Source organism: Alexandromys fortis, unplaced genomic scaffold, assembly GCF_014885135.2.
Source record: "Alexandromys fortis isolate MF-2015 unplaced genomic scaffold, M_Fortis_MF-2015_v1.1 scaffold_377, whole genome shotgun sequence".
NCBI classification, from domain to species: Eukaryota; Metazoa; Chordata; class Mammalia; order Rodentia; family Cricetidae; genus Alexandromys; species Alexandromys fortis.
In genome coordinates this window covers 448,931-474,778 of record NW_026068257.1, presented here as the reverse complement: position 1 = coordinate 474,778, position 25,848 = coordinate 448,931, and the positions used below count along the sequence as shown (strand labels likewise).

General features: G+C 51.6%; 1 protein-coding gene across 2 annotated transcripts; it reads left to right on the top strand.

Annotated features, from left to right (window-relative positions):
• Positions 1–263: 263 nt before the first annotated feature.
• On the top strand, positions 264–21,511 carry Fosl2 (FOS like 2, AP-1 transcription factor subunit). 2 transcript variants are annotated; one of them, XM_050131581.1, is made up of 5 exons: positions 264–1,183; positions 11,309–11,560; positions 14,618–14,725; positions 16,993–17,223; positions 17,348–21,511. In XM_050131581.1, exons 1-5 carry the CDS (start codon positions 1,082–1,084, stop codon positions 17,474–17,476), a joined length of 822 nt encoding a protein of 273 aa, XP_049987538.1. In that variant the 5' UTR covers positions 264–1,081; the 3' UTR covers positions 17,477–21,511. The 2 variants fall into 2 exon arrangements, with proteins under 2 accessions (XP_049987538.1, XP_049987537.1); XM_050131580.1 differs by having other exon boundaries at positions 16,993–21,511.
• The last annotated feature ends 4,337 nt before the right edge of the window (positions 21,512–25,848 follow it).

The following is a 25,848-nucleotide window of genomic DNA, read 5'->3' as shown; positions in this document are numbered from 1 at the left end:
GTGGCTGGCGTCAGCACCACCGCGAGCAGAGCCGGGAGGGGAGCGAGGCGCCCGCCTCCTCCCCTCCCGCGCCTCTTCCTCCTCCTCGTCCCGGCCTCCTCCCCCGCCGCCTCGAGCGCTCCTCCCAGCAAGGTGGAGTCTAGAGTTGACGTGAGTCGATCCACATGGTGTGGGGCTGTGGGGCTGGAGAATAAAGAGTGTGGAGTTGAACTCGTGCCATTGTAGTGACTCATCTCGGGCAGAGCGCAGGGGCTCAGAGCGAGACAGCGAGCGGCGCTCGGCAGGGACAGAGTGAGCGAGCGAGCGAGCGAGCGAGAGAGGGAAAGGGGAAGAGAGAGAGAGGGAGGGCGAAGCGAGGAGAGACGCGCGAGGCCGGCCGTCCCGGAGCGGACACGGGGTGCAGGTCACTGCGGCGCGGAGCCACGTCCCTCTCAGCACCGCTCACCCTGGAACCCCACGGGCACTGTCCCGCCGGTGCGATCAGGGCTGCTGGACCGGCGCTCGCTGCCTTGTCCTAAGTCAAGTGTCCGTGTCGCCGGGAAACTCAGGCGGCGAGTTGGCCACAGGAAGTTTATTCTCGGGCTCCTTTTCTAAAAGGAGGAAACAAGTTTCTCCCAACCGGCAGCTTTTCTTTTTCTCATTTTTGGCGCCCTGTGAGATTGGGAAGAGAGTTCCCCCAGAGCTGCCAAGCGACACCCGCTGGGCTCCTAGTCTTTTTGCGTTGCCCATTTTTCTCCAGCCCGTGGGTCCCGGCGGAGCTCCGGCTGCGTGCGGGGGCGGAAGGGCGCGCGCAGGGGAGGGACCGAGGGACGCGCTGACTTTTTAGAGGGAGGGACCCAGTGGACAACCGGTTCCGCGGAGCTTGCAGAGCAGAAACGAAGTGCGGTGCGCGGCGATCGGGGGGTCACTTCCCGAGTGTCGCCGCCTCCCTGTCTGCCTCGGTTGGGGGACAGCCCCGGAGCGAAGAGCCCAGTCCGCCGCGGGGCCAGTGGACCAGCGAGCGCGCAGCAGACTGTGCGCGGCCGCGGCGAGGGCGGGGAAGAAAACCACCCTGTTTCCTCACCGGCCCCCACCGCGGATCATGTACCAGGATTATCCCGGGAACTTTGACACCTCGTCCCGGGGCAGCAGCGGCTCTCCTGCGCACGCCGAGTCCTACTCCAGTGGTGGCGGCGGTCAGCAGGTACGTGAGGGCCCGGGTGCACCTGGCGGCTCGGGCAGACTTTTCTCTCCCACTGCCTGCACCCCCAACCTCCGTCTTTACCCTTTCTTGGCTGGGCTAGAAAAATAGTTAGGGGCCTCGTTGTTAAGTTGTGGGGTTTTGTTCTGCCCCACCCACCCCACCACTTTTTATTTTAAACAAGGGGAGAGTGGACTTGAAGAGTCAATAACATCCCTCCGCATCCCCCCCCCCCCCGCTCCTCTTACTTTATTTTTCAGAAAAGCTTCTGGAATTGCAGGTCCCCTCTTGGAAGCCTGTTGCCTCCTTCCGAGCTCTCTCCCCTCCCTTCCCTCCTTCCCCTTTCTCGGTGGTGGATAGGCTAGGAAATCTTTGCACTCCCAAAGCCCCTCCCAACCGTCAACGACCCTATAACGAAGGCCTTTTAGCCCTTCCTTCTTCAGTTTTTCTTCGGTCTTAGCTATTTTCTGAAAAGGGTTGGGAACTCAGAAATACGGTTGGGCTCCTTCTAATGATCCGGAGGGAGGGCTAGGGTTGCCTCTGGGAATCAGGTGCGAAGGTCAGGAAGGAAGAAGCTGGCTTTGATTGGCTCTTGACACCTCTTGTGCCCCCCCCAGCTTCCGGTGAGGGTTGGGCAGGAGCCTGTACTGTCCGGAGAGCAGAACCTTGAGGGTCTTGGGGGTACCTGGGGCAAAGAAGTTGGCGGAGAGAAGCGGGAGAAAGAGACATCCCTTGGTTTCAGAAGTAGAAAAACAACTTTGTAAAGCAGGCAGACTGGTTTCCGTTGGAGGGATTGTGCCTGTAATCTGCATGTCTATAGGTACCAAACATGCACTGGTGGTGGTGGTGGTGGGAGGGGGGGTGCTGGCGCGGTTCCTGACTTGTGTAGCGGCACACACGCTGTCTTGTGAGAGAAGCGCGTGAACTCACAAGGTCCTCTGCCGCCTGAAGCCCACCGGAGTTCCTAGCCAAGTTGGTGGCAATGTGAGTTACTCTCATGGTTATGGCCTTGGCGTTGGCCTTCAGCATTCAACCCCATGGGGGGGGGTGGCGGGCACTTCCAGGAAGAGATGGACTGAGCTGGGAAATATAATAAAAACATGTCTTTCTTTGTAATCTGAAAAAGAGGGGCACCGCTCTTAAAGTATTGTCCCATGTCTGGTGAGTCCCTCCAACCCTCCAAATGGCTTTCTTTGTATTCTCTCTAACCACTCTGTTCCCGCTAAGCACCCACTGTAGAGAGTCTGATCTGCGCAAGGAGGGGACAGTCAATGGACCCTTACTGTTGAAGTAATGAGTTTTAAATCTTATCTGAAAAGTCATTGATTATTTTTACATCCCAGCCCGGGGGTGATTTGTGTTGAACCCAAACGTCATTCATCAATGGGTCAGAGTCATTTATACCTGTCCCCCCCCCACACTTTCCAATTCAATAACCCCACCCCACCTCCCTCTCCTTCACCAGTCAGCATAGGAGCTTTGCACTTCGTCTGTTTCTTTCACTAGATGAGATTGAGACGGTGACCTGACACAGTGCCGCCTCCCTCCCTGGCGCTTCCCTCAGCCTCCAGGGCCTGGATGGGAAGTCTGACCGGACATCAGTGCCCGGGCTGAATATCTGTGTCACTAGGGCTTTGAGCCCAGGATATGAGCAGAGGCAATTCCTTGTTTTGGAAGCAAATCAGACAGGAAACCAAAGCTCGGACGAAGGAAGAGAGCTCCGTCCAGCAGTGTGTAATGGGGCCTCATTACCGAAGCAAAAAGCAGCTGTTGGCTAATTTCTAGCATGCTGTAACACATGCGGATCTTGCAATTAGCAACCACCAATGCATGGGATTCTCAGATTCCTGTGCCCATTCTGCTCAGTAGCAACCCAGAGGGATTGGCAAGGTGACGCCACTTTGGCCAAGTTTCACCGTGGCACTCCTTGCTGATGTGGGGGGTGGGAGATGAGGAGCAGAGGTTGGTCCCCACTGTTGGTTTTTCCCTCCCTCTGCTCTGGCTTTTGACTCTGTGGTCCCAATGATAGGATTCAGCTTTTGTTACTTTCCAAGTCTATGCTTGGACCCCACCCCGATCTGGGCTCAAGGTAACTTTATTACATACCAGATAAAGTCTGTAATCACCTCTTCTCTCAACCACCTTCATAGGGAAATTTTTCCGGCAGTTAGTGACCGGGCCTTCCTCCTTTATGGCATTATAATGGACTGATCATTATGAGATGTTCCTGGGTTTCTCTTGAGCAAGTGGGTATGAGTTTCCACCCTGGTCTCCTTGTTTGTGGTTCCTCTGTCCCCCATAAATAAATGTGCTGTTTAACCAGCCCCCCCCCCCCCCCCCCCCCCCCCCGCATAGCATAGCATAACGCCTGGTTTTGGCGCTGAGTTCCACTGACTTGTGGGGTGGGAGGCAGGTATAGCTCCTTGTTAAAACCTCTGCTTGTGTATATGGCAGGAACTGGAAACATGTAAAGTAGTTCCTGTTGCAGCTATAATCTCAATCTCAAAGGTTAATCACTGGCAATTTAGTGTTCTTGGGGATAGTTGTATATACCTTCCCCTCCTGGAGCTGGCTTTGTTGTTGTTTTCTTTCTCCTGACTTTCCTGGGATAACACCTTCAGATATATGCCTTGCCTTGCTCCTTGGCTGTTACGGTTTCAGGGCCCTGGCATTACGCAATCCAGCCAGTTACACAAACAGAGGTCATTTCATAACTTGTTTTCATCAGCCAGGCCCCCTTTACATGAGAAAAACAAAAACAAGACACCGAACTTTTCCAAGACTGCTGTGTCTAGATGGCTTGTGAGAGGAAGTCGACGATATTTTTTTTAGGAATCAAGGAACATTAGACCTGCTTTTTTCCCCCTCTGCCACATTCTCCCAACAGGACACACACACACACACACGGACACACGCACACACACTTCCCCAGAGTGGACTTTGCCAACTGTACCAGGCTGGGACATTCCTTGCATCAAATAAATTTACCAGAAATGACTGTGATTTCCCAAGTCGGCCTCAACCATACCTCTCTAGTGCCCCCTACAGGACACTTTTGGAAGTGCGGTCCTGGGGAATGTATTTTTCCAGTCTCAGGGTGTGAAACTTGGTTAGTTTTCCAAATTCTTAGAATTTTTCATTTTATTTAAGGCAAATAGGGGCCATGTATTTAGCTATAGCTAAATTAAAAGTGAAGTTATTTTTTTAAAGAAAAGGATGCTTTGTTGTTTTTTAAGCGACCCTTGGTTGAGAAATGGGTTCACTAGGGTGCCCCTTCACAGTGTTATTTTCTTGAAGCATTTTGTGGGTTCATGCTGGGAGAGTGGAAGATGCAAATTAAGGGTCTTCTGCTTTTTCTCTTTTTTGCTTTTTGTTTTTCCTGGACATTCCAGATGTTGTAGATTAGGATCAAGCTGAGAGCTATCCCAGGAATGTATCAGTCCCGCCGATTCTTGCTGGTGGAAGGCTTTTTCATCACCGTTGGGTGAAATAGCAGCCATGAACTGCCGGAGAGTGGCGGCTGAATTTTCCTTCCCAAAACCCAGAGCACATTTCCATGATTGCACTCCTGCCTGTCTTAGTATTCAAGGTGCATATACAGTTTGAGATCTTGGCGGTGTGAGTGTGTGTCTTCCTGCACACACACAGAGCTACCCGTCCAAGTCAGTCTGCACTGCTGTCTCCTCCATTCTTGTGCTCCTGGGGGGCTGTGTGCTTCATTGAGCACTGAGGCTGCTGGACTCAAAGGCTTTGGGACAACTGCTCTTTTGGAATTTTTTAAAAATTGTTTTTAGTAAACCGGGCGGTGGTGGCGCATGCCTTTAATCCCAGCACTCGGAAGGCAGAGGCAGGCGGATCTCTGTGAGTTTGAGGCCAGCCTGGTCTACAAGAGCTAGTTCCAGGACAGGCTCCAAAAGCTATGGAGAAACCCTGTTTCGAAAAATCCAAAAACAAAATTGTTTTTAGTGTATTTAGACAATTCTTTCTGCTAACTCACCTTTCGTTGAAAGGTGAATTTGATATTTGAAAAGTACCAAAAGGTCTTTGGAATTAAGTCTTAGTATAGAATCTGAGTGGACAGACTGGCCCAGCATAGAGTGAGACCCCGAGTCATGTTGGTCTCAGTCTTCCATGTCTCCAAACTCTCCGTTTGCTGGCACGGCCTCTCTGCTATTGATGTCTTGGACACCTTTTCTTTGTTAAATAGAAATAAAGATACTGATGTTGAGAAGGAAGGAAGCCAACTTTCTGGTTTGTGTGTTGAAAGGAAAAAAAAATAGTTTCACTGTTGAATCTGCTGAATGGATAAATCGCAGCTCTCTCGCAGGCGGAGCTCTGAGTTCAAGGCCAGCCTGAGCCCAACGCTGGTCTTATTGGCTGCAGAGGGTAGAGGATCAATGATATTAGGAAAAGGTTCCTGAGTGTTTCTCCAGTGTTCAGGCGTGGGACTTTTACCAGAAAGAACAAAGGATCCAGGACATCTAGGAGCAGCTCCGCAGCCACCTCTGCCTGTCTTTTCTCTCTGTTCCTTGCTTTCCTTCACTGTGGACATGAGGTACCACAGGCTGGACTGCTTCTCAAGTGGAGCTGGTAAAGAGACTGGTGCAGTAACCTGTGATACGTTTGTGTGGTGGAAAAGTCTGGAAATTGTGAGTTATTGGCAGCCATTTCCATCGTGACATAAATGGCATTTCCTCAGAGAAGAGAGGTCAGAGGTCAAGGTGGTGGCCAGTGTAGATGCTGTACCATAGGCTTTGGAAGGCACCCTGTGTTCAGTGAATGTAACACTTGCCTAATGTTGGTGCTGGGCCTCATTAGGTTGATATGAATAAGTGTGGCTAGAACATTCGGCATTTCCCTTCCTCTCTCCAAAGCTAGTCTTCTGGGGTGTTATGATTTCCTTGTCCTATGTTGAGGATGTAGAAAAGGAGAAAGGCCAGTTCCATCCTAGATGAAAGTCTGCCTTACTGATGGAGCAGGTCACAGGGTCCGTAGGTTCATGTCTTGCATGACTGGGGTACCAATAAGGATCAATAGAGAAGGACTGGCCAGGAACTCCAAACTTGACTTCTATCTAAACACCATGTCTGCCTAGCTCGGGACTCAGGAAGGGGCTCCGGCTGGGGGTGGTATTCAAAGTTAAGTCCCAAAAGTCTATTCTCCAAGTCGGCAGCGGCAGGGCTGTGACAGTTCTCTGGCCCATTGAGTTGATCTCTGATTGACTTAACTCGTGTGCACTGAGCATCCCATTGCTCCCTAAGCACGGAATGCTCCCGGGTGACACCGAAGTCCCCAGTGCCTGAAGACTACGACAAAGCTTGTAAGGATTTGTAGGTTTACACAGGGTCTGGAGATCCAAGCCGTGGAGTGCCGTCCGTCCCCTTAGCTCCCTGGCTTAGAGGGGCAGCTCTGTCTGTTTTTGTTGTTTGTTTGTTGCTGACCTCTTCCTCTCTTTTGTTTCCTCCAACCTGAGCCGAGGAGAAACTGTCTATAAGTGACGCTGCTCGAAGCTCAGGGGTGCCAGCTTGCTCATATTCTCTTTGCATGCTGCCCAAGTGGTTGCTGTCCGGCTCCTTAGCTAGATTCAGCTCTAGGAGGTCTGTGGGGGCCGTTTGTCCTTTTGTAGGCATTCATCCACAAGTTGACAGGGAGACACTTTTTTTTTTTTAAGTACTTGGGTGTTCTGCCAGGTGGGAATGCCATATAGCCACCCAGCATCAGTCCTGTCCCCAAAAAAAGGACTTTCCAGGAACTTATAGAGCCCCAAAAGAACTTGGTCCCTGGTTACACCTTCCACCCATCCCGTCACTACCAGCCTGTACCTGGCCACTCTCACAGCGTTGCCCTCATCCCTATGGCTGGAAAGCTGTCTTGGTTTCTTTCTCTTCAGTGTGAACTCCTTCACTGGGAACCATGACTCCATGCCCCCTTTAAGGACACTTGGTCTATTGGCAAAGGAGAATATCGGGCTGACTTCTGAGACCACAGGCTTCAAGCCCATCTCCCCCTTCTTACCCAGTGTCACTTTCTGAATAACATGTTGGGAGTCGAGACAAAAACATCTGCCAGAGCTAATTGAAACTTTTGTGCGTCTCTCCAAGAGGCTCCTTTAGAGACAAAAGCCCTCTTTATCGGGCCTCAGTCCCCTCTGGGGACAGGACATTGTTTTCCTTGCAGTTTGGAGCCAGTGTGTTATCCATACGGCTTTACCTCTGTCTGAAACAAGGTGTACATGCGATTCAGAGGCAGTCATTACCTCCTGCCTTGTTTTTATTGCCGCCTTGTTTTGTCTAGACCAAGCCATCGCTGCAAGGAATCTGGCTGGAGTCTGCTGGGAAGCTGAGTGTGTGTGAACCAGGGGGCCAGGCCGAGTGGCACCTGCCCATCCCTAAGGAATCTCAGTCTTCCAGCTGGCTTTGGGTTTTCTGCTTCCTTTCCCGAGCCTAAAACAGCCCTGCTGTTGTTCCTTGGAATGAGCATGTTTCTTAGATAATTTCCTGAAAAGAACCGACAGCTGCCCCCAATGAGGTGGTCACATTAGGCCCTTACACTGGGTGCTTCAGCTTTGCTTCTGTCTGAGGACCTGCCTTGCGGGGAGAGAAATGGAATACAAAATTTGGGTGCTTCCAAAAGTCGAAGCTGGCAAGTCTCCCAAGAGCTAGCCTGTGCAGTGTACACAGACCTACATTATGGGGGTGACGTGATGCTGATGATGGTGACGGCGATGGTGATGGTTTGTATTGCCTTCCATTTGTTTGGGGCAATGTTTGTCTGCCCTGGTTGCGTATTATAATAAAATCTCCTTGGAGTTCGAAAAAGTACCTGTAGTTGAACTCCACCCCTGACCAATTATTTCCAACTCTAATGACGATGCTCCGATGGTGGTGATTTTTTACAAGCTCCTCGGAATATTCTTAGGCAGGGCTGAGAACCCCTTGATTGCTTTGCAGCCTGTGATTACAGTTGCTGTGACTTATATCCTGGTAACAATGCAGGAAGTTCAGAATCAATATGTTCGCTTTTGTCCCAGGAATGGGTCCTCAGGCATGGGCTCAGAGCAGAGTTGTTCAAACCAGGCCTTAGACCTGGACCTCAGGACACCAAGCAAAGTCTCTATGCCTCCCCCAGTAGCCCAGAGAAAATTCACTGTCTGAACCTCAGGGCTCCTGCACACACTTAGCCATGCCCACTGTTCGTGACACCTCTACCTTCTCATAATCCAGCTCCAGCCACACACTTTGTCCATTTCAAGACATTCTAACCTGCTTTCCACACACCCGATCACATGAAATGCCCCCCCCCCCCCCGCCCATGGTACTAGGGACTGAACCTGGGGCCTCGTGCTAGATAAATGCTCTAGTCCTTTTTCTGTTTTGAGACAGGGTCTCACTGAGGTGCCCAGGTTGGCCTTGAATTCATTTTGTAACTCAGGCTTTCCTTAGAGCTTACTTATTTGCGGGGTGGGGGTTAGTTTTTCGAGACAGGGTTTCTCTGTGCAGCCCTGGTTGTCCTGGAACTCGCTCTGTAGACCAGGCTGGCCTCAAACTCAGAGATCTGGCTGCCTCTACCTCTTGAGTGCTGGGGTTACAGGCAGGCACCATTGCCCAGCTGGCCTTGGATCTTTTGTTTGTTTGTTTTGTTTTGTTTCGTTTTTCTGCTTCAACTTTCTTGAAGAGCTGGCATTTAGAATCTTGAACCACCAAGCCTGGCATACCTGTTTCTCTTCGGTCAACTCCTGGTTCAAAACCAAAACCAACCCTACTTCCCTTTGCCTTCAGTAGTATAACTCTGAAACTGGCTAGACTGACCAGAAGCCATTGTCCTGAGCCACCTCCCTGATAAAATCCCACAATCCATTGCGCAGGGGAGCCTTCATGCGCTGGAGCAATCTGGGAAGTGATGCAGTGGCATTTTACCACAGGGCCTGGAGTCAGGTGGTGGCAGGATCAGCTAGGCCAGGTGCAGTGTGGGGCTTCTCTTTCTTTTCACACTTGCGATGTTATCAGCAGGGGTAAAGACAATAGAGGTGGCTTGTTGCTTGGTTGCTTTAACTAGACCAGTTGGGGGCTACTATAATGCCTGGGCAAATGATAGCAGGGTTTCCTTTTGGGTGGAACCAATCTATTAGACCTCCTTGGTGAGAGGCGGGGCCTGAAGGGACCCTCAGCACTGGGTGGACTCAAGCATGCAGGGCTGGCATTTGAGGAAGAAAGAAGGCTAGAGAAATGTCTGTGGTGGAGGCACCTCAACAACCAAGATAGTTCAACAAGTCTCAGTCATTCTGAGCTGGGTTTGAACTCTGACCCCACTGCTTAGCAACACTATGGCCTTAAATAAGTGGCTTGGAGTCTCTCAGCCTGTTTCTGCCTCTGAGATGAAGATAATATGGTACTTACCTCGGAGGGAGAATTAATGGGGTAATCTAGGCAAGACATTAGCATGGTGTTGTGCCTGTGTAAGTGCTAGCTATTATGACTGGCGTCGTTTTCCCCGTGAGATGTTCTTGCGAACGCAGATCATCTGAAGATGGGCTTTTGACCGGGTCTGTAGAGAGCCTTCTCCTGAAATGCTGGAAATGGGAGGGACTTCCCTTTTGGCCTCTCTTACTTCTCAGGAGCTGTCCTGGAGAAGGCTCGAGGCCAGCTGTAGCCATTCTGGCGGGAGGGAAGATGTTCTAGAGAGACTTGTGCCCCCCCCCCCCTTTGGCCATCGGACCCTTGGAACAATGGTTACCAAGAAACTGGATTTGTGTTGACTCCCAGGAAGGGTCTCTACACAGAGTGACAACCTGTCAGAGCATCTCGCAGGACAGGCTGGAGACGGTGATGAGGGCAGGACCACATCTTGACTAAGGCTACGTGCCTCTTGCCCTCTATTTAAACTTCAATCTTGTGTCCTGACTCTGTAGACAGGTTGGGGAGTCATTGGGCCTCTGTGCCCCTTCTCTTAATATGGTCTCATTGACTAAATCTCCCTTTTCTGTTTTCCTCTATTACTGTTTCCTTGGCCTGCTGGCGAAGGGTGTGGAGCCTGGCTGGTTAGGGCTGTGGGGCCCAGGCTCTGACCCTAACAGCAATGCGGTAGCTGAGGGGCCTGATGTATGGTGCTTTGATGCTTGGTCTTGTTGGGTTTGAAACAGACGGTTTCCGCAGCTCACTGAGCTCTGGATCCTGAACCTCTGAGCTGGCAGCGCCAACGTTTTCCCGCAGACACAACTGTGAGCCCAGGTAGATAGATATATCAATGGTAGTGACAGACACAGTGCGTCTGCCCCAAGCAAGACGCACGCCAGTGAAGGCAAAGAAGCAGGGTCAAAGACAGCAAGAGGAGTTCTGGTTACAAAGTCAGACCCATGGGCTTCAGTCCCACCCACTGATAATAGACTTTCCGAGGAACAGCTGAAGTTTCAGCCTTCCCGACTTGACCTTGATCTTCCAGGCTTATAGGATCATTGTGACCTTCCTTTGAAAGTGACAAAGAGCAGACACAATATTCTTGTAGTGATCTCTCTTGATCTAGTGCTGTGCAAATCTTTTAGAACTGTGTCCTGAGCCAGTACCCTGGGGGAATAATTTGTAGGTGACTCAGAGGCCCCAGGAGACCAAGGCGAAACATCCTGTAGATAGCCTGGAGGGCTGCAGGGTGACTGTGAGTGGCTCAGCCTCACGTGTGTCTTGTAGGTCACTTGGGATGTGGCCGCATCCTCCCGTAGCCCCTGCGAATGGAGTCTTCAGGACTCCAGGCAGGAAACAGGTCTGACATATAGACCAGGGATGGGTAAGATCGGCTTGACTTTTGTCTATGTGGGACTTGTCCAGGGAAGCCCACCTGGGTTCTGACCTTGTCATCAAGCCTTAACCCTGAAGTCTGTAGGGTTTTTTGTTTATTTGTTTTTGTTTTTTGAGACAGGGTTTCTCTGTAGCTTTGGTGCCTGTCCTGGAACTAGCTCTTGTAGACCAGGCTGGCCTTGAACTCCCAGAGATCAGCCTGCCTCTGCCTCCCAAGTGCTGGGATTAAAGGCGTGCACTACCACCTCTCGGCCAGTCTGTAGGTTTTGACCTTGGCTCTGGCTCAGATAATCCTATTCTGTCCTCTCGGCTCAGTGTTGTGTCTTTCTCCTTGTTTTAGAAGTTCCGGGTAGATATGCCTGGCTCGGGCAGCGCCTTCATCCCCACCATCAACGCCATCACCACCAGCCAGGACCTGCAGTGGATGGTTCAGCCCACAGTGATTACGTCCATGTCCAACCCTTATCCACGCTCACACCCCTACAGCCCCCTGCCAGGCCTGGCTTCAGTCCCTGGGCACATGGCTCTCCCCAGACCTGGCGTGATCAAGACCATTGGTACCACCGTGGGCCGCAGAAGGAGAGATGAGCAGGTATGCCCCTAGCTAGGGGAGAAGAACCACGTTGGTAGCTGGGGGAGGGCGGGCCTCGCGAACACTCCCTCGCTGGCGCTTGGGGGAGTTCTTGAGTTGGGGAACACTTAGTGAGTATAAACTCAGTGAATGTGAGCTGTCATGGCTCCTACAGTAGTGCCCTGCCCTGGTCCTGAGTGGGAACCACTAGGTGAGAGCCATAGGACAGGGCTATGAGCACCATGTGTCCAGACCTTTAGATCAAAGCTGCCGTCCTCTTCCAGTTCCTGGAATGTGTGTTCTGGAAGTATCGTGACCTGGGCCTGAGTAGTCTATACAGCTATCGGGGGAGATAGAGGTCACACATCAGGTTCCACTTGTTTTGCCTCCTCCGGAGGCTCAGCTTTGAGAGAGAACTGACTTGGAAGGAAGGATGCAGGCTTTCGAAGATCTCATCTGTCTCCCATCACGGTGCCCCTCCCACGAGGCCGTGCCACTGTGAACCTAGAGAAGGGAGCCCCTCAGCAGTGTGTGTTCCTTTTCAGATGAATCTGATAAAGCCTTGTTAACCGTGGGAGCCTTTGCTCCAGCTCCTGCCTGTTTCTACCCCTGGATCTCCAAGGTTCCCCATGGTCCACCATATCCTAGCACCTTTAACAGGGCGTAGTGATGGACCCAGAGCCAGTAGTCCCAAGAGTGCCTTGAATTACAGGGCTCCCACTCCAAAGACCTGGAAGCTTCCCCAGGAACTGTGTTCATCTGAAAACAAAAGACTTCATGGCCGATAGGTGTTAACATTGGGACTACAGTACAGAGCTCTGGGGGGGGGGGGGCTGTGTATTGTAGACACTGAGGGACAGTTGCATGCGTTTGGGGAGCTAGTGGCCCCTTCTGGGGGCTTCCAGTAGTCACAGGTTACAGGTATTGTAGTAGTGACCACACTGTTCTTTGTAATTGAGCTCCCCATGCTGTATCCATGTTGCAAAGCTTCATTGCCAGATTGTTTCAGGATATAAATATAAAAATGTAATCTATAATATATGTAACTATATAAATGTAAAAGCAATGCTAAGTGGCAGCCAGGCTCCTGTGGGCTAGCATTGCAGCATGGCGTGTCCCACATTTTTTTGTCCACTGGGCCTACTTCACACTGCATTCAGAAGTTTACACCCGGGGAAACTTGAGGAGGGTGCCTCCGAATTTTTCCCCTGAACCTAGCTCTTAGATGAGATCTAGAAGGAAGGGTCCTGCCCAGAGACTGGGATCTACCACCTTCACCTTCAGTTGGGTGTTTTTGATGCCACCACACCACCTCGGTGTGCTTCAAGATCAGCTGTCTGGAGACATCCTTCCTCTTGTGGTAGGGAGGGAGAGAGCCAATCACTCAGGAACTCAGAGGACTGCTAACCACATCACACTGTTTTCTGTGGCGGCCGCATGGTAGAACCTTGGCTCTTGGGGTTCCTGGCTCTAGTGCTTTCTCTGTGGCTTATTTCCACCCCCTCCTCCCTCTCTACCCCAAGGCTTGTCCCAGGAGTCAGCTTGGCCTCCTGGCCTCCCCCAGAGCCTGCCCAGAAGGCTCCTTTGAGCCCAGGGTGGGGACTGAGGAGAAGGGAGGGGAGGGTGTGTGTGGCTTGTGGGTGGGTCCCTGGTGATGTTAACAACACTCAAGCAGTAACCACGTTGATCTCACCACCCCAGAACATTTCCTATGGCGACAGTACCCACAGTTGCCCCACACCTCCCCAGACAGGGAGAGACTTCTAAGGCTAAAAGTTACCTTGGTAGGAGGAAGGCCTGCTTAGGTTTTTTTTTATTCCCTTAGCAGTAAAGGGGTGGTGGTGGTGGTGGTGCTGGGCCTTCAGTGGAGTCCAGGGGCCTGTTAAGTAACCTCAGCCCAGGACTGCCACAAGACCACAGGCTTTCTTGGTAACTAACTTTGTAAGACTTGGACCCAAGACAGGTTTGGGAGTAGGTCTTGGCTGAGTGGTCTTGTGACCTCCCGTAGGGTCATCTCTGTGTGTCTGGAATACACTTATCCACTTTGAGGCCTTTCTTGGCTGCTCAGGACTTTGCAGCCACGGACTGCCAGAGTGGGACGGAGCTTCCTGGGGTCCTGACCTGGGCCCAGCTACCACAGACGACTTGTTCCTCATGGTGCGTCTGTAGTGGGGTAGCCTCTCTCTGGGGTAGCTTCAGCTTTTCCCCAGGTGTCCCTTAAAGGCAGGACTCCGGTCAAGTCATGCTTAGATTCTTTGAAGCCCCTAGCAAAACATAGGCACACAGTAGACATACATCTGCCTGGTAGCTAAACTGGAAGGCCTTCCCTTTCCCCTGAGCTGTGCTTCGGCCCGTGGCCCTCTCCCTGGCAGTGTGTGTGGACAGAGTTAAGAGTGTCTGGCTGGTTTGCCAGAAGGAGCTAATTCCTGATCTCTTCGCAGGGGGGTTTACTTTAGTTCACAGCCCCAACTCCTGAAATTATGTCCCATAATAATAGACAGCCACTGTCAAATAAGCGGAAAGACTGGTTGGTGGGAATTTGTGTCTAGGCTGCTTTTTCTTTTGCCCAGCCTAGCACTGAGGCAAACGCCTCACTCAAGTTGGCAGAGGGTTGGAAATAGAGTGGTGCCCATGCCCCCCCCCATTAATGACAGTGTATCGGCACAAACCCCCATGGGTGGGTCTCACCTGTGTGGAGACTCTACATAATCAAAGGTGGGTGCTGAGGGGTAATTAGCTAGGCTTTGGAGGAAGCAGGTGGGGCCAGGCCCAGCTTGCTGGAGGGGACTCTTCCTTAGCCCAGGCTTCGAATCAGAGCTGACAGACTAATCCTGCCCTGGTGCAGGGCCCCTGAGTTCCTTGCCTACTCTTGTTCTGCTGTCCCTTTAAATGTGCAGCGTCCCCTTGCAGGGCAGATCCACCAACAAGCTCCCTCCAGCAGCCATACAGCCTGCCTACTTGTCTCTTCCCTCCCCCCTTCTCAAAGGACAGGTTGTAGGTCTTACCATCCGGCTTTTTAAAACTGCTGCGAACCCTCCCCACCATTCTGATCATGACTCTTCACCTTGGCCTCTCTAGCTGTCTCCTGAAGAAGAGGAGAAGCGTCGAATCCGGCGGGAGAGGAACAAGCTGGCTGCAGCCAAGTGTCGGAACCGTCGCCGGGAGCTGACAGAGAAGCTGCAAGCGGTGAGGAGCCCTGTGTGGCGCGGGGTTGCCCCAAGATGACTGTGGGCTGCAGGGCTCCTTCCCTTTCAGTCCCATCCTTTTAAGTGTCAAACCGACGAGTCAGGAGAGACGGAACACCCTTTCTTTTGAGCACATGGGTCAACATTAATGCTAAATGAGGGGTGAAAGTCAGGAGAATGGATAAATGAATGTACATGAATCGGCCTCTGCCGTCTGTGTGGGTCTGGAGAGAGGCAGGACCACCTTTTTGGGCCCGTGTGTTTTCTCACTCAGCACTTGAGTGCACTCTGTTCTCAGATCCCCTGAGGCTTCTGGGTAAGGGTTGACAGTTCCAGTGAGCTTGGGCGCATCAATAGCGGCCTCTCCGTGCCTCCTTCTTGGAGTTCCAGTTGCCCCCACACCCAAAACCAGCAAAGGTGGCCCAGCCTGGCTGAAGCACCCTGGTTGGTTTGAGTGGGGTGGGAGCAAGCATCCTCATGCAGACAGGTCACATGTCAGTTTAGTTGTATTTCTTTGGAGCTTCTGCCTAGCCTTCATTGACAGGCAGGGAGGTTTCCCACCTCTACAGCAAGCCGAGAGCTGTAGTCTGTCCTTGTGAGTCACTCTCCTATGCTCCCTAACTGCCCAGACCCGGGGGACCTATGGTCCTGACCTTCCCTCTTCTAAGCTTGGCCTGACCAATGTCCTGTAACTTCCTTCTGTGTCTGGCCCTAAAGGAAGGACAGGACATCTGGTAGAGGAGCTCCCAAGCCCGTGCTGACTCCCTGGGACACAGTGCTCTCAGAGAGAGCAGATGAGCTGAAGAGTTTGTCCTTGGTCCTCACATGGTGACTCACTAGTAGCGAGATTTAGAATCTATTTAATCCTTCCAGGTACAATGTATCTGCTTTAAATGGTTTCCTTTGGGCACATTCACTAGAATATGTACTTGACGAAAGCCACAAAGCTTGTACTCATGGCTTGTGGGGGTGTCAGAGTGGGCATGGGAGTAGACATTTTCCTTCCCGGATGAGGCAGACCAGGGAATGATCAGCTCATCATGGGAAGCGCCCTCAACAGAGCCTTCAAAGGAACCATGCCTTCCCGTGACTCCCCAGGGCATCCCTCACCACCTGCCCAGAGCAGGACTCCTCTGAGACCTCCCTACTTTCCTCCCCTCTTCCCAGAAGTCTCACACCCCGCTTCTCGGCCTCCCCCACGTCCTGACCCAGCTACCCAGCCCCTGAGCCACATCCTCCACAGGAAGCCTCTGACGTTCGTCAGACCCTTGAGACAGACGGAAACTTCTTGTTTTCGCTCCGGAATACACCGCTCTGTGCTTAATAGAGCTCTTGCCCGGATCTCTTCATTTGTGAATGGGAATCTGTGGGAGAGAAAAGTGGGAGGAGACTGGTGACGCAGGCCTCTCTGCTCCCCAGCTACTCCAGTCCACAGCTGTGTATCTGGCTGCGTGTGAAGGAGGGAAGTGGAGGCTTACACAGGTCATCTTGCCATCCTCACGGCTCTTACCAGCTGTCAGGTGCCCCTCTAGTGGGCACTCAGTGGAACTAAATGTGTCCCTTGGTGTCTCTAGGGACGTGGGCTTCAGAAACTGGAGTAGGAAAGGAGGGAGGAGCCAGCAGGGATCAAGTGAGCGTGTATTGTAAGCCGTGTGCTGTTCCAGTACTGAGGGCAGAGGATTGCACATGAGAGTCCATGCTCATGAAGCGTCCAGCCCAGCATCTGTGTCCACTAGTGGGCTGGACTGGTAGAGGAGGAGTGAGCAGAGTGCCCTCTTCTCTGTGAGTAACCCACTCACTCTAACCCGTTGGGGGGCCCAAAGGCAGCACTGGCATCCTGAGGGTTCAGTGCAGTAGCTGGCTAGCATGCAGACTCGAGTCAGATGCACTGGGATTCAAATCTGGCCAACCCTCCCCGCTAGCTCTATAACTCCGGGCAGATGAGTTTCTCTATAACTTCACAGAGCCTCAGTTTCCTCATCTTCAAAATGGGTCGATGATAACGTCTGCTTTCAGAAACTCCTGGAGGGCTGTGTGCATAATTTAGTGGAGTAGTAAGTGCTCAATTGCAGCGGCTCCAGAGGTTAGCTCGCCTGCCCCACAAGCCGACTTTCCTCCTTCAGAAATAAAAGGGACTGTGAGCCTCTGTGTGACTCACACCCAGTTAGCTCTCCGGCTAGGTGTGTGAGACGCTTGTGGTAGGTCACCTGAGGACACCGTGGATCCCTCAGGTCAGCCTGTCCCTCACACCCTTCTCTCCCCTCACAGGAGACAGAGGAGCTGGAGGAGGAGAAGTCTGGTCTGCAGAAAGAGATTGCTGAGCTACAGAAGGAGAAGGAAAAGCTGGAGTTCATGTTGGTGGCCCATGGCCCCGTGTGCAAAATCAGCCCCGAGGAGCGCCGGTCGCCCCCGACCTCCGGGCTGCAGCCCCTGCGTGGTGCGGGCCCCGTGGTGGTGAAGCAGGAACCGCTCGAAGAGGACAGCCCCTCTTCCTCAGTGGTAGGGATGGACAAGACCCAGCGCTCTGTCATCAAGCCCATCAGCATTGCTGGGGGTGGTTTCTATGGGGAAGAGCCTCTGCACACTCCCATCGTGGTGACCTCCACACCTGCCATCACTCCAGGCACCTCAAACCTTGTCTTCACCTACCCCAGTGTCCTGGAACAGGAGTCACCTGCGTCACCCTCGGAGTCCTGCTCCAAGGCTCACCGCAGAAGCAGTAGCAGTGGGGACCAGTCCTCAGACTCCTTGAACTCCCCCACACTGCTGGCCCTGTAACCCTGTGCTCCTCTGGCCAGCTCTGGAGGAGTCGTCATCATTGTCACCTTCCCCGGGGACCAGTACCTTTAAGCGCTCCAGGGTCATGAGGGCAATAGGGGGACCTTGGCTCTGGGGACCCAATGGGACTTAGTGGTGAGGCACTGGTTGATCTCTTAGAAGCCCTGGGACCCCCTCCCCCTTCCCCCATTCATCTTGCAAGCAAATCCTCTTTCTTGAGAAGCTGAGGAGAACTTGGTTTGGTGGACTCCGACATCTCTCCTGCTTCTGAAGCACCTGGAGCTGGCCTGGATAGTTCCTGTCCCTTTGTTATGCTGTTGTCTCTGGAGTGATGGTGTCCTTTCCTGCCCCACCAAGCATGCTCAGTGCCTTTCGGTTTCCCCTCCTCCTCTCCCCCCTCCCCCCCCAGTATCAGTTCCATTCCCTCTGGGTTTTTATGAGATTTGCCGTGACATTTCATCTGGGTGGTCTGGATATTAAAGCGCTTTTATTTCCGGAGCTGGGGGAGCAGGTGACTCTTCCGCTGGGGCGGACATGTCCCGAAGGGACAGTCAAAGTGCAATATTATTGAACCTTCCCTCCCCACACACCCCAGCGCACTGCCGGCTCAGACCACCAGCGGGCTCCCTGAGTTCTACAGGTGCGGCGGTCACCACCGGGCTACACCAAGGACCTTTCCTCCCCAGCCTTGGAGAGAGATGTCCGCCTCTTGGAAGATCAGCCTGGCCAGAAGACAGGGTGTAAGTGCCGACAACCAGGACACAGGTTGGGTTTGCCAAACGCCTAATTACCAAGCCAGGATTAGTGCCAACAAAGCCACGTGGCTGTCCTAGTGAGCTTCCCTTACCTGACGTCTTGGGCAGAGCGTCTCCTGTAATTACTGCCTCGCCATTCTGCGCTGGACCCTTCTCTCCAGACCAAGGAGGTACCCCTTCCTCGGAACAACACACCACTCCAAAGCCCGGCGGGGTCCTGCCCTTCCCCAGCTCTCAGGGTGACACCACCCAGAGATATTGAATGAGTGTGGGCCTTGACCCTCCCCCAATTTTGACCTAATGGCTTCTCTTCCGAGCCCAGGTAGAGTAGCTGGGGTGATGTGTGGGGCTGTGGTTTTGTCTGCAGCAGCAGCCCCCAGGTCCCTAGCCTTTCCTGGCTGCTCTCCTATCAGCGAGGTGTGGGAATCCCCCCTCCCCTGCTCTCAGTGGTCCCTGCCATTGATGAGTGAATGCTTTCCCTTTGATATTTCTGTGGCCCACTCCAGAGTGACCTCCTGACCCGGTAGGCCAGTTGGGAGTCACTGGTTTGAGCCAGTCTTGCTAGGGCTTGGGGTGTCTCTGCCGATTCTAGCTAAGCTAGCATGTGTTCCTTCGCTCTGCCGGAAGAGCTGTGCTTCTCCTGGCTGTCCTGGCCTCCAGCAAGGCATACTCCTGCCCCCGCATCCCATCGCCCCCGCATCGTCTCCCTACTGCATGCTCACACAGGTGTGGGAAGTGGAGTCCGGTTAGAACTGGTCTCTAGCGCTAATGCTCTGACCTAGTGTTTCCACTCAAAAGATCATATCTAAAGCCATGTTACTTGAACCAAGCCCAGTGGTGAAAAATCTGAGTTTTGAGAGGACAGAGACAACTTCACAGACCTTTAAAGACATAGGCCTTTCTCAACCCGAGTTCACAATGTGCCGGCCATGATTTGATCCCATGACCTACTGACATGCATGCAGAATACACAGGATCCAGGAGCCGTGTGGGAAGCCTGCACAGCCCGGGGGAGCTGAAAGAGACGGGGGCAGGGGTTGGCTGGGTAGAGAGGGAGATGTTCAGAGTAATTTCCATATGCTCTGTCCTGTACGTCCTGGCTCTAACTCTGCCAGTCTGGTCTCCCAGAGTCGGAGACGGAGCAGGTGGCTTCCTGACCTTAGACTCCTCCTAGAAACAGGAGATGGCCAGGAGGAGCAAGAGTTGGGTGAATACCCGGGGGTGACCTCAGTTGAGAAACATCTATCATCTCAAGCCAAGCAGGAGCTCTCTCCCTCCTCATGCCCATGGGCGTTTCTGAAGCAAACCTGCTTTTATTCTCTTATTTCCCAAAGTCCCTTTCTGCTCCATCTCCATAGCATGGATATCAACACTGGTCACAGGCCCCATGACTTGGTGCCCCAGTTGGACACTCCTGAGACCCCCCTCCCCGAGTCTGGCTCTCACTTCAGATTGCAAGCTGTGTTGGCATCAGTACCAGAAGGCACAGCCAACTAACCTGGGCCTCAGACCTCTGAGGCATTTCCCCTCCTGACCTGCTTGCTCCATCCTACAGACTCCATGGCTTTCCAAAGACAGATTTCTGAGGGGATAGCTGGATGTTCACACCCAAACTGTGGGAGGAACCTCAGTTGGCTTCCTTCTGACTCGCTGTCAAGTCCCTTCCCGTACATGTCACTCACACATACGCCTGTGCTCCGGAGTCAGGCACCTGGCTTGCTGTCCTGTCTCCAGTTCAGGGAGCAGGGGTCAGGGAAGGGTGCTTGAGCTCAGACAAGGTGTCCCGTCTCCTCCTGTGTGTCCTCAGCTGACGTGAACTTGGGCTGGACTGTAATCAGCTCTGGGTTGGCTTAGGGCAGGCCCTCCTTAATCAGCTAGCATGAAACACAGTCCTCATGGCCACCCAGCCTCTGCGAGAACAGCCCTCCCTCCAGCTGGCTGTCTAGGGACAGCCCTGGCACAGGAAAGAGAGTGGCCCCAGTGAGGGGAGCCAACAGCAAGCAACTGGTCTCCTTGGGGGAGAGAGACCCCGAGTCTGCTTCCCCTTGTCTCCGAGTGCGGAAGAGGGACAGGCTGTGTGAAGGAAGCATCCAGATTCGTTTCTCCCAGTTTTCCTGAGAGAGCAAAAGTGTTCCTTGAGGTGTCACCGTTTACCTTCCACCGTGACTTCCTTCCCTGAGCAGGTATTCATGTGGCCTCTTTAGGGAGGAAAGGAATGAGCACCCACTGTGGACCAGGCACTAAGAGACACTTTTATATTTATCCTCTTTTAAGATGGAACTAAGGGGCCGTCTCCTAGAAGTCCCAAGTAATGGCTAAACAGAAACACTTGGAGGTGAGAGGGCTTTCTTCAAAGACCTCAGGTGGGAGTTGCCTTTAGTCTGGTGGTTCTCAGATACTCATCCCCCAACCCCAGCAGCATCTGCCCACCCCAGGCTCCTCCCACCTGGCCTGTGCTCCTCAGGTGACTGAAGGGGCAACCTGAGTTCTCATAGAATTTGTGGACCAATAGGCTATGTCGTGTGTATGGCTTTCTTCTTTACACGTAAGTAAAGGGGTCTTGCCGCATTCTGCTTGAGTAGTCCTGGCATCCATCTTTAAGCCAGCATCTCACTATTTATTGACTGGGGCGGGGCTCGTGTGTGCTTGTTTGTGTGTGCGCGTGTTTGCATTCGTATTCCCACGCGTGTGAGCGTGTGCTCGTATCCTCCTGCAGCTTTGTTGTTGTTGTTTTTTAAAGAAGGAAAACAAGTGTCCCATTGCTAAGTTGGTGTCTTCTCATGCTTCTAGTGTTTTGGCCTGACCACACCTCACAGAATGTTGGTCTTTGTCCAGTGCTGACGTGTTCAGGAAGAGCTGGGTCAAAGTTTCACAGGGGGTATGGGAAGGGAAAGGGGAGAAGAAATTGACATTTATTTTATTATTTATTTTAAATGTTTACATCTTCTTTGTGTTGTTCTAAGCCTGAATAGAAACAGATAGCATTAAAGTACTCAGCCCCCCCCCACTCCTTTTTTCTAACTTAGGATAATGATGCTTTATTTTGTTTGTTTGTTTCTAAAGTGACTTGTGGACTTGTGCTGTATAAACTGTATTCCAAGGTTCTGTTTTTAAAGATTGATTGTCATTCCTCTGGGGACAGCGGCTGCTAAGAAATCTTAACTAACATTGTACGAGAACACAATGAAAGACCCTGGCCCTGTCTCTCAAAACTTAACTTTCTCTGTATGATTAAAAAAAAAATATTCCATTTATTTTACTTCGTGGTTACTTGATTTTGAGGGAGAAAATATTCAACTGTATAAAGACTAGGTATCAGGGTTCCTTTTGCAGTGGGAGGTGTATATATCGTATTTTGGTATGTAGTGGAAACTCAAGCTCTGTGTCTCTGTATTTGGGATATGTCGATGACGTGAAGTGAAGTCTGCTCTTCGACCCTGGAGGCAAATGAGTCGTACAAGGTTTTATGGCTCCGTGGGGGATTCTAATGACCTTTCTGGGCACCTTTTGTCCCCTATTTTTAAAGTAATGGTGAAACGGCCCTAGTGGAGGGCCCTCTCTAGTCAAACTCTCCAGGCAGGACCGTATGCTCAAAAATCTTTGTATAGTTTTCAAAATTGAGGAGTACCCCTGCTCGGGAGCATCTCTGGTGGTGCGTGTTGTGTTGTTCGTGTGCTGTACGTGACACAAGCCTACAGTATTTGCACTATGAAAAGCTTGTCGGGAGAAGCTTGCTGCTATGGAGGAAAGAACATATTAAAACTTATTTTCCCTTGGGGTGTATTTCGGTTTTATGTTCTCGTTGTTGTTGTTAGCTTTCCCACTTTCCATTGAGTAGCATTTTGTAGAATAAAATGAATTAAGATCAAAGAGCCTGTGGTGGTTGTTCTTTGTCCCCCATCTTCCCCGTCTGTGCTGTGACTACCCTTTGCCTTCTTTCCTCTGTGCCTTGGGCCCCTCGTGGATGAAGATGGGGGAGGGGACTCACCTCACTCTTGGGCTGCAGGGAGAGTACCTCCTGCCCCTCCCATCTGTGCCTTTCTGCTCTTATCCCCCCACCCCCATCCCTTCGCATTCTGTGTCAGGGCCCAGTTCTCAGTCAGCTGCCAACTCCTGCCTACATGTGATCCAGCAAAGGCTCAGGGTATTTGTTGGAAGCCCAGAAAGCGTCAAAGGACCAATTAAATGCACTCAACAGTTGTCATGGTCAGACAGATTGAAGACAGGAAGGAGTCCTGAAAACCGTCAAGACACGCAACTACTTGGTGTGTGGCCTCTCCAGATGTCTTTGGGAAGTCACAGGTCACCACGTATGGAGTGCTCAGCCGTGATCATGCAGCCTTGTTCTGTAGACTAGGAAACCCACGTGACAACGAGCATTGTCCACTGTGCTCCCTCCTCTCCATCTCTGGTCCCAGAAGCAAACCCATTATTAGTTATTGCCCGCAGTGCATGACAATGGGTTATTGATTATTTATTGGTAAAAACCAATCCTAAAAATGATGCCTTTTGCCCTACTGGGCCTCAGGCAATCTCAGTATCTCACCTTTCGGAGGACTCAGGAGATCTGGACTGAGGGTCAGAGACACCCTGAAACCTATGCTTGCCTCTAGTACCTGATGGAGAAAACCATGGAACCTCTCTCTGAGCCTCAGTTTCCTTCCTGTGGAGGCAGAGGAGCAATGATGGTAGGGAAGAAATACCTACATAAGAGGAAGGTTTAGTCCTTCCACTTTTGCAGCGGACCCATGGTATAGAGGAACAAGGCTGCCTAGAAGTCTCACTACTGGGCCTCATGGTGACCTCTTCTGCTTGGGTGGACAGGGAAAGAAATCAGACAGAGCGTGCGATGGTTCATTGCTAGTTGGGTTTTCCTCGTGGGGGTAAACATGAAGGAAACAGCTGTCCAGAGTTCTGTAATACAAGGGTGACACTATCCACAGGGAGGCATTGTGATGATGTTTCTAAGTTTGCCTCTCAGGCCTGGGTTCCTCCATACAGTCTCCATCTTCCAGTAACACGTCACAATCCCCACCTCTTTATCCATATGGCAATTAGAGAAGTTGATGATTGACAGGCCCTTATTAGATGGAGTCATATGCTTCTTTGTACAGCTATAAATGTTTTAACATCCAGACAGTCATTCAGGATTTTATTGAGAAAAAGAAAAAGAAAGAAACCAACAACCAGGATGGCCTCACTGGGTTCTCAAATCCAAGAGCATCTATGAGGGGAATTTTGGAGTTACCTAATGTAAGTCTACATTGAATTGGTCCAAACCACCCCCATAACTTGACACAGATTTTTAACAAGATAGGTAGACAGCCTTTAGACTTACACGGGGTTCAGCAGGAATTATCTTCAGAAAGGAGGCCTTGGCAAAGGGATCAAGAGACTGGAACTAGAGTTTCACTGGTGAATACAACTCTGTTTCTAGGCTTTCTTTGTTAAGGAGGAAACAATCTCCTGGGGTTTCCAGCCCTTTGAGCCATGAGACCACATACATGAAGGCCTTTGAAAGGAAGTTCTAAAATCAGGAAGAAACCAAGTGGTTAAATTCCACAGGCTTTGGTTATAAAGTTGACTGGTGCACTTTGATTACAGTACAGCCATTGGGACCTGGGCTCAACTGCCATCTCTGAAGTGAAGGGTGTGTTTTTCCTTGAGGGTGTATGTGTTTAAAGGATGGATAGGATCCTTGTCTGCGGATAGCCCCATCCCTGCTGCTCCTAGGGCCCCACTGGAACCCACACGGACCGATAGCCTCTCTGCTGTGCACACGGTGCAAACTGTGGCTCTTGAATCTGCCCTTGCCTTTGCAGATAGCAGCTCATCACTTCTTGTGTCATGGTCCCTTGTCTCACCAGGAAGGGAGAGAATTGTCCAACAGTCATCTACTTGGCTTTCTTTGTAGCCAGACCTTTCTAGAGCCTTGAGAAATTGCTGTGGCTGCCTAGTAGGCAGGGCCCCTTTCCTTCCTCTCCAGAAGGGCCCCGGTGGGCAGAGGCCATAGCAAAGCTTATCATAGTCTGTGAGTTCTTGTCTCTGGAAAATTCTACTCATCTGAAAGGGGAAAATGCTTCAGGCTCCATCTCCTGAACAAAAAGACCCTTAACCAAATTAAACACCTTAAAAGTCCTTGTGGAAACCAGAGGAGGAAACCAAGCCTTGCTTGGCTACCAGTAGTGTTCATTCCGGGGAAGACCGTGAGGCCATGCCCCTGTACACTCAAGGCTTCCATTCCCTGCAGAAGAGCAGAGTCTGCATCATGGTGGGAACTGAAGATGCTGTGCACACCTGGACTAGCCCAGCCTGGTCTATTTTGTCTATCTGGTGTTATTAGGCGCTAAGTACTTTTTAATTTTCAATTCATTGAACATAAAACTACCCATTTCAAAGTGAACAGTTCCATGACACTTGTGTCCCCACACTGTGGGGCAACCACTGCCCTTATCTTGTTCCAAAACAATCTCATCACCACGAAAGAAACCTGGTTCATGAAGCAGTCACCTCCTTCCCCTGTCCCGGGCAACCCCCAGCCTGCTGTCTCTGTGGTTTATTTTTAGGTAACATTTCTGAGTATTCCAATAATTCCATTTTCCAAACTGGGGGAAAAAACCAACCAGCATGTTGCAAATAAACTAAAACAACTATTGGTTTGTTATTTATAGACATAGCACCCTCCTTCCCTTGGCCTCATACCTTTCCATATGCCTTCACGTACACGGTCTCATTCAGCCCAGGAGACAAACGTTGCTGAAGGTGTTGGAAAATACCACCTCCGGGAGGAATTCCTTTGCCCTTACGCAGTGGCCTGTCTAACACGCTGGCAAGCACAATCGCCACCTTCATCCACTATACAAGGCAAGCATTCGTTTCCCAAATAAAGATGGAGCAAACCCGTAACCGCTGTCGTTGCTCATTGAGGAGAACAGATACTGCTTCCCGGAAACCTGAGAGGACCACGTTTGAAAAACTGGTGTGCCAGCAAGAGGGTACGCCTCCTGTTCTGTCAGCTCTAAGGGAGAAAGGGGGCTCTCATTCAAAGTTCTGCTTGTGTCCTCACTAAGTGTCCCCCCAAATACCACAAAATGTCCACTTTGAGACACAGCTAGGTCAGACACTACTTGTGCACATTACACAAAGTGTCTGTTTTGTAGTTAAGTTGTTTCCACAGGAAAACTAGAAGTAGCCCTCAAGGAAGTTCCGGTGGGACAGGGAACGTGACCTGTGGCAGGTGGGGGAGGGTACAGAGGAAGTGACTGGGGCAAAGGTAAACGGGACAGTCACTGGGAGATGGAGCAGAGAATAGACGTGCCTAGCAGCCACAAACAGCTGAGCAGAAGGGATGGATGGAGGAAAAAGGCCAGGGAGACTGAAGACTTTGAATGACAGGCGTCTGTCTGTGTCACGTACATAGCCTTTGCACCAAGAAAATAGACTGGATAAGGGAGTCCTAATGTCCGCTCCTCTGCCTATGCCTTCATGGGGTGGGGTACAAGAAATTACAAGTTCACTGAAAAAGAGAAGAGGCACAAGGGGCCATGGCTGCAGGTATCACTGGGGACTTTCCTAAATCTGGGGAAGGGGG

Coding starts and splice junctions, on each gene's coding strand:
- Fosl2 (XM_050131580.1), top strand. CDS start 1,082: ATGTACCAGGATTATCCCGGGAACTTTGACACCTCGTCCCGGGGCAGC. Junction 11,561..14,617: donor GCAGAAGGAGAGATGAGCAG/GTATGCCCCTAG, acceptor TGGCCTCTCTAG/CTGTCTCCTGAAGAAGAGGA. Junction 14,726..16,992: donor TGACAGAGAAGCTGCAAGCG/GTGAGGAGCCCT, acceptor CTCCCCTCACAG/GAGACAGAGGAGCTGGAGGA.